At 38.9% G+C, this 12,799-nt stretch overlaps 1 protein-coding gene across 5 annotated transcripts in view; it reads right to left on the bottom strand.

The window, feature by feature from the left end:
• Window positions 1–1,225: 1,225 nt before the first annotated feature.
• The window catches only part of col8a2 (collagen, type VIII, alpha 2), a 44,879-nt gene continuing 33,305 nt past the window's right edge, over window positions 1,226–12,799 (bottom strand). For all 5 annotated transcript variants that reach the window (XM_067505075.1, XM_067505067.1, XM_067505083.1 and 2 more), the window contains 2 exons: window positions 11,707–11,894; window positions 1,226–6,555 (listed from right to left, as the gene is read on the bottom strand). In XM_067505075.1, coding sequence (XP_067361176.1) covers window positions 4,655–6,555; window positions 11,707–11,869 — 2,064 coding nt within the window. In that variant the 5' untranslated portion in view covers window positions 11,870–11,894 and the 3' untranslated portion in view covers window positions 1,226–4,654. The remainder of the gene's footprint in view (window positions 6,556–11,706; window positions 11,895–12,799) is intronic.

The following is a 12,799-nucleotide window of genomic DNA, read 5'->3' as shown; positions in this document are numbered from 1 at the left end:
GATTAAAGATTAGCAAAGTCAATTTGGAAAATGTCATTTGTAAATAGGGCTACCATGGCGGGAGGATTGCGGCAGGAAGGGCATCCGGCGTCTAAACTCCTGCTTGATCAGCGCGTGGAATACGTTCCACTATGGCGACACTTGAAGGGACAAGCCGAAAGCCGTTGTTTTTTATTTGTTAATGGAAAATTAATGTAATTTAGATAACGTACACAGCAAGGTACAGACTCTCATATTGACAAACAAACAAAGGTTTTTTTCTCCTTGCGTTTCCGACTATATTGTCGTACTATATTGTAAACGTCAGGTTGTTCATAATGTTTATGGAGTAATCATTGCTGAATGTTATTTTCTTTGGATATCGGTTTAATTGGAGTGATATATTTAATAAGAATTGAATATGCGTTTCTGTCGTTGCACTCTGACTGTAGCAGCAGTAGTACTTTAGTAATAGTTGCTTTATTCGTCTAGTAATTGTATCGATATGTAAGTACGACGGCAATAGATTCTTCTCCTGAAGTGATCTTCTTTTCTCTACTTGATTGTCAAGTAAGTTAAGCTAAGTTTCCGAGTTTACCGGTATCACGCGAACGCACCATGGGAGTCTGGCGTCAGAATGACGTAAGAAGAATCCGGGTGCACGATGACACTCACCATGGTGACGACAGTTCCAGAAAATAAGCACACAATGTGATCTCTGCACTCATAGTCTGTTTTGTAACATATGTGTTTTCTGATTTAATGCCTTTATCTAATGAAATTTAAAATAGCTCTAATAGCCAGACTACTGTCTACTGGGACCAAATGACGCTGTCTGTGTTTATTAGAAGTTTGTTTATTTAACTATATGTAATTTATTTGTTGTCAGAGTGTGCCCGTGTGTGGCGGCTTATATCATCTGTTTCTGAAGTCTCTCTGAAATATTTTGCCATGAAAAGTATTTAAGGATGGCATAAGGCTATACCTATGCCTATTACCTATAGCCTATATTTAGAGACCTGAAATCCTTTTCTGTTATAACTGTAGGCTACATCTCCCTCTACTGTCCATTACTTGGCCTAACCTAAACACTTTCCTGCAATATGTGTTTCAACTAAATGTAGCAAGCAGAACATGCTGAGACTAGACCTTGACAACTAATAGAACTACTACAACTACAACAAAAGATAGAGATGCAGCAGTGACTCCCATCTGTGATGCAAAAAAAACGAAATAGAGTCTGACACCAACATACAAGAAAGTTTTTATTGATGTGGTATCAATACAATCAAGTACTGTAGATTTTGTATAAGCAGACAAACATTTTTAATCAAAACGAGTGCATTTTATACCCAAATTCTATTGCATAGAGTGCACGCAATAGCCTTGTATGACCAAAATTCTATATGCTGATACATTGTGCATACACAAGTAGAAAATGAAAGTCCACAAATAATCTTTCACAAACAGCACAAGAATGCTAACTACATGTTGTATATGCTCTTAACTCATCAATGCTGTTAAATATCATTTATACGTTCTAGGCTTCGGTGGTCGGATTTGGCATCCCTATTAAATTATCATAATTGTATAAATACATCTTCATTAATTTCATGTGCAAATGGGAATGGCCGTTTGTAGTTATTGAAAGTAAAACAAAAAAAAATATCCCTTAAGAACCGAAGCAAGGTTTTTTGTTTGTTTGTTTGTTTGTTTGTTTTTATGGAGAAAAAGAGAAAACTCTTACTGTAAAAGAATTCTGCATCTTAGACATTAGAGATGTTACAATAGATGTTACTGACACTTGTTAGGTGATTTGCACACAGGGCAAACTCTGGTAGCAAGTGACATTGTCTTTAAAAACATAAGGACAGAGCGTAATAGCTACATATAACTCACATCACCGTTTCATATGTTCAAGAAAAGAAGGCACCAAAAAGGCAACATACAGTACATAACGAGCCTTGGACTGTCTTAGACTCACGTAAAATAATGATACATAGCAGTTGTAAGGTGTTCATATTGTAAGACTGAAAGGGGAGAAACTAGTGCACTGTTTGCGCTACATAGATGTGAAATACTGATTTGGCCTTTTCCTAGCACAGCTTTTCTAGATCAACTTGAAAAATGTCTGTCTATGTATAGTGACACAGCATGGTTAGTAGAAACTAATGAAAATCAAACATTATACATTCATTGTGATTGCAAAGCTCAATATTTGGCACAGTCTTTCTGTACAGTGACATTCCTCGTTCAGGGTGGTCGTAATTCAGTGTAATAATAGTGTTAGACCGGTGTAAGTTCGATCGGAATCCAGTCTGAGCTGAGGCATGTAAAGGCAAGGAGACCGTACTATAAGCTCAAATTTTTTTATAAGTAAATCACAGTAATGTTTTCCCTAAACTTCGTAATCATATTTTTTACTGAAAACATTTAATAAAGATCTTGTGCAGTTCCCAGAGTGTGTTTTTGTTGGTGAGTTGGTACAATGCAGAATTATTGCACACCATTATGCCACTTATTGGATCAATATGCAAAATATCCTGTTCAGTGTTAACCAGAAATGTTTTCTTTTCATTTCATTATGCCAGTTTAATTCAAGAGTATTCTGTCTCCTTTGATATATTCATTACATTCATCGCCTGTTCATGGCATTTTCCCTTACTTTGGGCAAAGGCACCTCTGGGGTGTGTGGAATTTTCCTTAAAAACCCAAAAGAGACTGAAGTGTTTTTAAGTGAGATTTATTTGTGGAACATTAACAGGACTGTAAGCTTCTTCTAACATTCTCTAACTTTATGCAATTTTCTAATTATCTTTGCAGAAGTGTTCAGAGACTAAATCCCGGGGGCAATGTGACACACTAACGTAATTGCAGACGCACAGTTATTAACAGAGTGACAGCCAGAAACGCCTAATGTACAAGCCCATGCAAGCATGCACGGCATGTATCTTTAAGGCTTCATCTGACAGAAATTACTAAATACATACGTAGCTCTTACCTCTGGCCCACCACCTGTTTCAGAGGTCTGGCAGGGGTTTGTTAAATTTTACCCACCTGTATTTCACAACCTGTGGGCCTCAAGTCCTCTGACTTATTCATAGAGTAAATGCAGACTGATTCTGATTCCCAGCTGTATACACTGACATTCTTTATTACTCAAACATTCTGTCCTTGTAGCCACTGATGTTCCATTAATCAAAATATAATTCAGCTATTTTTTGACACAATGGTCTGGGAGTTAATGGGAAGTCTTTTCATTCATAACCACACATTATTCACAATTGCTCTAATTTGCCTGTGTCACACAGAAATTGGCACTGTAAGAAGAATGTGGATGAATTGCATTTGCGATCTATTCATCTCATTTATGAGCACAATGTGTTTAGAACATCTTCATAGATTTTGCAATAAGTTGTCAGAATATGACTTGTAGTATGGCAGCACAGAGTACTCACTCAGATTGTTAGACTGATACCAATTTATTAATAGGTAGTATATTAGGAAGCAATGATGTTAAGGTCTAAGCATGGGAAGAGCATGCCTGTGACCCAATGATGGAATTCACAGTGCAAGGGGAAAAACTCAGATTGATACAAAGATACGTGTCATTGATCCAGCTCTGTGTCCTACTGCCCATTTGCAGATGCTCTCAGTATCTATTCAATGGAACGTAAACATTGACTGTATGCATACATATTGTCTTCAGAGTTTAAAAAATGCATCATCCTATTATTGATCCTGTTACAGATCTACTTTAAAAGGGTAAATTAAATTAAATAACTCTAATACTGCAAAGTCCTATTTATTTTTGGGTTGTATTTTTTAATTGCATTTCTGGACAGTTAAATAAATTATAAGAAAGACAAAGAACCACTATTTTATATGGCGAGCTACTAAGTTCAGAAGTTAAAGACAAAAAAGCATCAAAGAGATGCTTGTGCCAACTAACTTTCAAAATATATGTCTCTCTACAAACAAAAATTAAATCCCATTAATAGGTTCAAAATAGCAGAGTACCAAAAAGGTCAATAGAAAAAAGTGAAACCTAATGGTATTACAGCACCAAGTGCCTGTTTTGCTTTTGTCTATCTATATTCTCTATTTTGTATTGCTCTTTATGTCAGTATTGCCATTTGTGGTTTAAATAAAAACACAAGGGGCAAGTGACTGCTGCCAGAGGAACCAATCAACCCCCAGTAGCTGGTGATGTCGTCCTTATGGTGTCAGAGCGCGTGGGCAGGATGTGCAGTCACATGGGAAGGTCTGTTACTAGCACATTACAAAGTGAGGCACTGAATAGTTCGAATCCAATAAACAACAACAACAATAATAACAAGGACAAAATAATAACAATAAAATTATGACATTACAATAATTAAAATAATACGCTACAAAAAACACCAACATAAAATACAACCCAACACACAAATTTGAAGGATTTTTAACAAAGAACACAGTATGAAATTCCTTCCCCTGCCTTTAAAACTTTCCATATTTCATTCACAGAGTTAGTTTTTTCTGTTGCTGATGTTGTTGAGGGTGAGACTGATAAACATGGTAATAATATTGTGAATTGTATGGGTTTCGTGTTTCTATTATGGCTGCAGGTATTTTAGGTTTAGGGCTGCTCTGAGGTGGCTAAATAGGAACTTGTTTGAAGGAAAGGAAAGGGTTATCTGGGACAAAGCAGGAATCCTGAGAAGGAGGAGTGGATGTACTCTGTAGAATAGAGGCCATTTGCTTGATCTGAAGGCATCTGGACCCATACCTGGTCACCTTCCTTCAGCTCTAGGACAGCACTACCTGATGCCTGGTCCATGTAGCCTTTCTTGTATTCATCATAGGTGTAAGTTGCAGGTACATTGTTCATGTACAGTGCCACCCACAGGCTAGTTCCCTTTACATGCATGTGATATGCAAAGTAGTAAATGCCAGATAGAGGAGCAGTGAACATACCAGTAGCAGAGCTGTAGGCATTTTGCCCATTGTACAGGGTCCTGTCAAATTTAATTGGAATACCAGAGGGAGGGAAAGGTGTGGTGAGGATGGCTGTAAAAGCTGGTGCTACAGAGGCAGACAGAACTTGATTGTACACAGACCCCTTCCTGCCCCCTGGTATTTCATCCCCTTCCAGCTCTGAATCTGTTGGCCCTGCAACCACTGTTTGGCCGTTTCCCGGAGGACCTGGGGGCCCAGGAGGCCCAGGAGGGCCAGGGATACCATTAAGTCCAGCAGGGCCTTGTTTCCCTGAAGGACCCTGAGGGCCCATAGATCCCTTCTCTCCCAATTTACCTATTCCTGGAACCCCTGGAAGACCAGGTTCACCCTTTGTACCAGGAACACCCTGTGGCCCCATGGGACCCATGGGTCCCTGAAGACCAGGAATGCCTGACGGCCCTCTAGGGCCTGGAGTTCCTATAAACCCTGCCTCACCTTTAGACCCTGGGACACCTGTCAGCCCTGGACTCCCAGGTAAACCAATTGGCCCTCCTTCACCTTTTTGTCCAGGTTTTCCAATCGGACCATTAAGCCCAGGGATTCCTTTTTCCCCAGGGATGCCAGGTTTTCCAGGGGCTCCACTCAGGCCTTGGTCACCTCTCAAACCAGGCAATCCTGGAGGACCCTGGGGCCCCAGGTCTCCCTTTTGTCCCAGCATTCCATGTTTTCCAGGGAGTCCCATTGGGCCTTGAAGTCCAGGTGGTCCTGGTTGTCCATCAAGACCTGGCTCCCCAGTTGAGCCTACCAGTCCTTGATCTCCTTTGTTCCCTGGGGGACCAGGCAAGCCATCATGGCCCTTGTCTCCTTTTGGCCCACTTAGACCAGGTTTTCCATAACCAGGAGTCCCAGGAAATCCAGGAGAACCTCTAGGGCCTGGCTCACCTTTAGGACCAATCGGACCTGGTGCTCCTGGCACTCCATCTAGCCCAGGATTTCCTAACCCAACTGGCCCTGGCAGACCTTGTAATCCTGGAGCTCCAGCCTCTCCAGGTTCTCCGCGATCACCTGGGAGCCCTTGATCACCTTTAGGACCAGGAAATCCAGGCAGACCTTTTGGTCCTGGTTTGCCTATACCTGGAACACCAGGTAGTCCTGCACTACCTTTCAGCCCAGGAAGACCCTTTATACCTGGAGGGCCTGGCTTTCCAGTTCCTTTCTCACCCTTAGGCCCTGGTTCGCCTGGTTGGCCACCAATGCCAATTATTCCTGGTTCTCCCCTAGCCCCAGGGGGTCCTCTCATACCTGGAAGCCCAGGTTTTCCATTCAGAGACAAGCCAGCTGGGCCAGGGAGCCCAGGCTGTCCTGGAGGACCTCTAGGACCTGGTTCACCACGAAGGCCAGTCTCACCAGTAGGCCCTGGGATCCCAGTTGGTCCAATCTTTCCAGGGAGACCTGGAATTCCAGGCTTCCCAATTCCCGGAAAGCCAGGAGGCCCTTGAGGGCCTGGCTGGCCATTGAGACCTGGCTTTCCCAACCCAGGTTTTCCTGGAAGCCCCGGTGACCCTGGTGGGCCCCTTGGTCCTTGTTTTCCTTGAGGTCCAGGTTCTCCCTTTACTTGCATCATGGGAGGCATATCTAGGAAAAGAGAAGGTGATTATGTTGTTAGTATAATGATGTAATTCAAAACAAGAAAGTAAAAATAAATCAACCTCAGTAAGGTTAGAAAAACAAATTATGAAAGAAAGAGTTCAAAAGAAAGAAGAAATTCTTCATAAAAAAGAATGTATTACTTATTTTTTTTTTTTTTTCGTTTGTTTGTTTTGGTGTCCTAAAATAAATCATGTAAAATGATCCATAACATGTTGATGAACACAGTTGAAGCATTACCTTACCTATCATCAGTGCTATAGATACACATACTGTAGAAGGACATATAACTATTTTAGCTTTCATCTGTGTAACTGGCTTATGATGACTATATTGAGTTCTATTAATGAAGTGGATTAGTCTAGATTTATTTCACTTTATAACAAAACCAACGAACAATGTGTGTAATAACTCCAATGTTTCCACTTATTTATGAGAAACAAAGCTGGTTTTAATCATTAAGGAATTAACCAAAGTTAGTTCTACATAAAAATAGTAACCTACTAAAATCTTCCAGCTGTACTATTTAAATAGTGTATTTTATTTACTATAACAATGATCCATCTGTAAAAAGAACAAATTTTGGTCAACAGTTCTTAATGCTGATGTTAGATGACTATATTTTTTAAATGGCATTGTAAATATAGCAACTGTAAACATCCATCAATTAGTTTTACTTCTTATTCTGTAGAAGAGACTGGAGACAATTCTAGCTGGCAATTGGCAAGAAACAGTGTACACCCCAGGCAAGGTGTCATGGAGCCAGAGAACTAATCATAGTTAACCACAAAACCCGGAGGAAGCCTCCAAAAGCACAGGGAAAACATGTAACCTGTTGCTGTGGGGTGACAGTGGTAACCACTGTTCCACCATGCCACCAGATTGATACATATAAAAACTATCAGGGCATTTGTAAGGGAATTTGCTTTCCAACCAAATTATGTAGTTTTTTCTTTTCAAGTGTTTGTAGAATGCATTTTTTTGTTGTGTACAATAAAGAAGTATACTCATTCAAAGCATTTTCATAATTCTTTCCTAGCACAGTGCAGAAATATACAGCTAGGTCAGCTATAGCAGAATCATAAGCCTGGTCTGTAGACCCTAATAACCCGTAGCCAATTTCAGCATCCTTTTTCCACTGTGTCATCTAGCAACAGTAGATGTAACTCCTCATCATAATATATGGTCAGAGGACAGCTCATCCAATATCATTTTAATAGTGGCGTAAATAACATCTGGACATCTGCCAAATTAAATTTAAGGGGTCTGGAGACTCTTTGATTTATGATCTGGTGTGAAGACAACCTAAACGTAACTGTCTGAAAAATTTTATTTTTTAATGTTTAAAGAGAGTGTTGTGTGGTAAATAACCTTCCAAATCTGACACCTTCTAATGTGGGAGGATTATGACAACAAATGAGGCGTAGAAAAAGTAAAAGCTCCATATTAGCTGTTTGTGGAAATTTCCTATTTTTGGAAGTAGTGTGTGTGTTTTTAACATTCTATGCATTTTTTGTTATTTGATGTGTGTTTTGGTCTGTTTTTTCAATTGTTTGGTGTCTGTTTTGGATCTTTTGTTTCTCTTTATGGTCATTTTGTGTCTTTTAACTGAGATCCTACACTTTAAACAAGAAATATGATCACTACTAATCAATAACATCCCTCTGATACAATACTGATCACTGAAAAGCCTCAGCTGTCATATTTATGACCAACAACTAGTCCTACACAGCGTGATAAGTTGTCCACTGTATGCTAGTGTTTTTGAGTCTGATTACTTTATCATATGTCATGTTTTCTTCAGCCTGTTTGTTTCTTTGCATTGCATTAGTTTGTCTGCTGTTAATCTGTCATTGTGATTATGTTTAATGGTACCAGTCAAAGGGACATGCATTAACAGGCAACTTATATGTTTAAATTGTACATGATCCCTTAAAAATAAAAATGTGATTATAATAGTAGTGTGGACCTTAACAGCAAAGGCAGTGATGGGGCGCAGTATCCTTTTTTCCCTTTTTGTTTTATACCTTTGACTTTCAACTCTAATCCTTATAGCAATCATAGGTGATGTCTGCCCCCTAGTGGCAGTTAATAGGATATACAGCCTTTTAAAGCTCAATATTAAATATATAAAAATAGTTAATAACATTAAAAAGTAATTTAGTAATATTACTGGGGTAAAAGCCATTTATGTCACTAGTATGCAATTGATTTGCTTAATGTAGTGTTATAAGAATGAAACGTTTGTAAACTAAGAATACACATTTAAAAATGTTCAAAATTGTTTGATAGTGATCTTGTATCTTAAAATAATGAGAAACTCTCTCAATATTGTGACTTACTCAGTCAAAAATAATGACATACTATCTCAAAATAATGACGTACTATGTCAAAATAATGAGATTCTTTCTCAAATGACTTATTGAGTCAAAATAAGGAGATACTATCTCATAATTATGAGTTACTAAGTCAAAGTAATTATATACCACCAAAAGGTACTGTGCACATCTTCCTGTCATTGGATAGTTACAGTAGCTCTCACTAATGTTATCCATTTGAAGTTGTATGGACGTTCATTAAGTTTTGTCTCACCCATTTGCTTGTGTCACAAATGAGGAAAACAGAGCAAAAAAACAAAAACAAAAAACGCTTCTTGCTCTTTTGAGTTAGCAAGTCTTAAGCTGGCTCTAGCCATTTTGGTGCCATAAGCGAGATCATGGTTTGGTGCCCCCATTAAATGAAAAAACATAAATAAAACCAGAGTTCCTGTTCAGGGTTTGTGCAATTATGTAGAAGGTCCTGACAGCTCCCACAATATAAATACTCAAAAGGTGCTAAGCTCAAACAATACAAAATAGTGCAATATAATATAAAAATAGAATACAAAAGTTGCAGTGCGGGTTTAATTCAAACTCAGTCCCAGTGACAGCAAATTTTAATTCACTTTTCTTTCAGCTGAGCTATTGAGTTGTAGAGTTTTAAAGTGGTGGGAATGAAAGACCTGCGTTAACGCTCCTTCCTACACTGAGGGTGTATCAGCCTGCCGCTGAAGGAGCTGCACAGAGTCTCCACTGATTCAGTGGGTGAGAGGTATTGTCCATCCATCCACAGGTATTGTCAGCTTGGCAAACATCCTCCTCTCACCCACCCACTCCACAGAGTCCAGTGGGCAACCCAGGTCAGAGCTGACCCTCCTTACCAACATATTCAGTCTCTTCCAGTCCTGGTCAATGCTGCCCAAACCCCAGCAATATGACTTTTTGTTAAGGTCTGTTAAGGCCAACAGGAACTGCTACCTGAGATACACAGCAATAACTTGTCCTATCCCCATCAAGTTATTATTTTGAGATAGTATCTCATTATTTTGACTTAGTAAGTCATTAGTTTTGACTTAGCAACTCATAATACTGAGAAACTATATCATGATTTTGACTTAGTAACTCATAACTTTCAGATACAGGATCAAGATTTTTTTTCCCCCAGTGGCAGAAACAGCCTTCCATAGGTATGTATATGTATGTATATAAGCGACAATTTTTATGTCAATCGTAATGGAAGATACCAATCCACTTCTTCTCCAATCCACCCTTATTTGAGATGATATGTTTCAGGTTCTGATTGACTGAATTGACTGGGCATCAATGTTTTGTATAACATGTCTTGACTTCGTGTTTGTCTACTTCAGTGGAGGTGCCACCCTCAGACCAGACTACATTTTCACCCCACTAGTGGATCTAAGAGTAGTAAGATTATATCTGGATTTTTCATCTATTCTACTTTGTATGGCTGTTCTGATGCTTAGTTATAATCTAGTTTATAACCTCTCTTAGTTACTACACACATATTATTAAACATACATGTACTAGTATACCCACACATTCTCCTCACAGAAATGCATTTAAAATCTTTCCTTCAAATTCCTTATAATCGTGTGAAAAAATCATGGGTAATGTTTTGTGACGATAGTCCATTTGATATTTCTAACATCACTATATATAAAGGACTCTGTGGTAATATTCAGGTGCTAGTATTCAGTTACTAGCACGTGAATACTTCTAGCATGAATACTAGCATGCTGCATACTTTTTAGGAGAATTAATGATGCAATGTAGATAAATGACCACTAGGTGTGAGTAAAAGCATTCACTTGAGGCTTACTGAGTCTACTTTCACTCTCCAACCCCAAAACTTCTTTGAGGTATCCTATTTACAGCAGGCATAACTTTCCAAGGGGTACATTTTTTTTTAGCAGATATCTGATGTTTCTGTTAGAGATTTAAATTCTACATTTCAACACTGAATTTGATCTGAATGTAACATCTGGAGTCGTTCATATTATGATACTAAAAATGAAAATGCTTTTTGCTTTGAAGAAGGGATCTCTAATAATATTATGCACATGTCAGAATTAATAATGATGACAATGACTAAATGCACATTTTTTCAGAATGATTATTATCCTCCTCCCCTTTCACTGAGCCTTTTATATAATCTGTTTTTATTTTCTTCACACTCTCTCCTCCATCCTACTGCTGAAGAATCTGTGATAAACAGAGGGGGTTTTTAGGGGTAACAGCATCCAGATGGTTGGAGAACAACTGGCCCTGTGGAGCTCAACAAACAGCGGGCAATCGGGTCTTAATTAGGCCTCATCTGGGGACCTGCCAAATGTTGGTGGACCCAGAGGGTAAGAAGACACATAATGTAACAAGCCCTTTAACTGCCTTAAGAGAACCACTAAACCAGTGGCTTTAAGCCTGTTGTGGTCTCTGTTTCTCCTTGAGACCTCTGATTGTTCATTCTGGAGTTTGTTTTTGTTTGTCTCTGTTCTTTACTGTTTATGTTTGGACTGTTAAGTATAATGCACATTATGCTCACTTTGGTTCAAATAGTTGGACAAAGCTCAAATCCTCAGGCCACTGCCAACAGGGCCTGTAATGACCGTAGTAAACAACTTAGGAGTCAACAATTTACTACAGTTTTTGTGCATGCATGAGTTAATATTAGAGGGTCACAGTGTCATAGGGTTAAATAATATTAATAGAATTCAAAATTACTGTCATGAGTACTTCTGCTGACCCAGCTTTCGCTGTTATTTGAAATAACATACAGTACATTATACCCCTGGGGATTACTCACCAACGTAATGTCCCTTGCCCTCACGAAATGGGGGTCCAATAGGCCCTTTCATCATGGGTTGCATGTATTTCATTTGGGGCATGGGGGGATAACCTCCAGCAAGAGCACGGCCCCCCAGCATTAGTAGCACACAGACAGGAGCCAACAGCATGGTCACCAGCATCCAAAGCTTCAGGTGTCAGAAACAACTAGAGGCAAGAGAAAAAGAGGGCGAGGGAAATTTGTTAATATGAACTTAAATCTGTTGTTATTGCAGAATGGAATCTACAGCAGGCAACAAAAAAATAGAATATTCACTAGCAGATTTCTGACATGAAAGGTCTCACAGGATGAACCATAGTTTGCTTTTGCACCCACAGTGATAGTAGGTTGTAGGTTGTGAAACCATTATGATGTAAGTTTGAAATGTTACAATTATGCAGCCAACATAACATAATATTAATATTAAGTAAGGCAAATCCTTATGAAGCACAAAATATGCTTACCAGAGAAAACTCCTGAAATAATTTAGCATTTCAAAGTCATGTGATGATGCATGATTTCAAAATGATCTCACATCTCTACAACCATAGAATTTCAACATCCTATCTAAGCTGGTGAAAACAAGTCAAGCAGGGAAACATGTTTCTTCCACAAAAGGATGGAAAGTGCAGGATGTTAAGGATTAAAGGTTTGCTAATATTTACAAAAACTGTATGTCATGCTATTCACACAAAAGACAGAAACCATTTTGTTATTTTGATAATAACTTGGGCTTGATATGTGTTAACTGCAGGAAACATTGAACTATAACCTATAAGTTTACTACGAATATAAAGTTTTCTCTGCTTTGAGATGCTGCACAGGTACAGTATGTGTTAAGTACTTGGCAGGGGCAGTGTTTGGTTTAGATGCCTCTGAGAAACTGTGACAGGCAGATCTGTTGAATTTAATTTACTTCAGGAAGAAATTACCACACCACTTTCTGCTAAATATTTTCACAACCGTGGTCAGCTGCAAACGAATAACCACCAGAGGCGTGTTTACAGTATGTATCAAAAAGTGACCAACTGTAGGTGTCCAGCGCTGGTTTTAACTGGTGAAGTGTAAAATA

The sequence above is a fragment of the Channa argus genome, chromosome 1 (genome assembly GCF_033026475.1).
Source record: "Channa argus isolate prfri chromosome 1, Channa argus male v1.0, whole genome shotgun sequence".
Lineage (NCBI taxonomy): Eukaryota > Metazoa > Chordata > Actinopteri > Anabantiformes > Channidae > Channa > Channa argus.
Note: the sequence above shows the minus strand (reverse complement) of the source record. Positions and strands in the feature narration are given on the sequence as shown.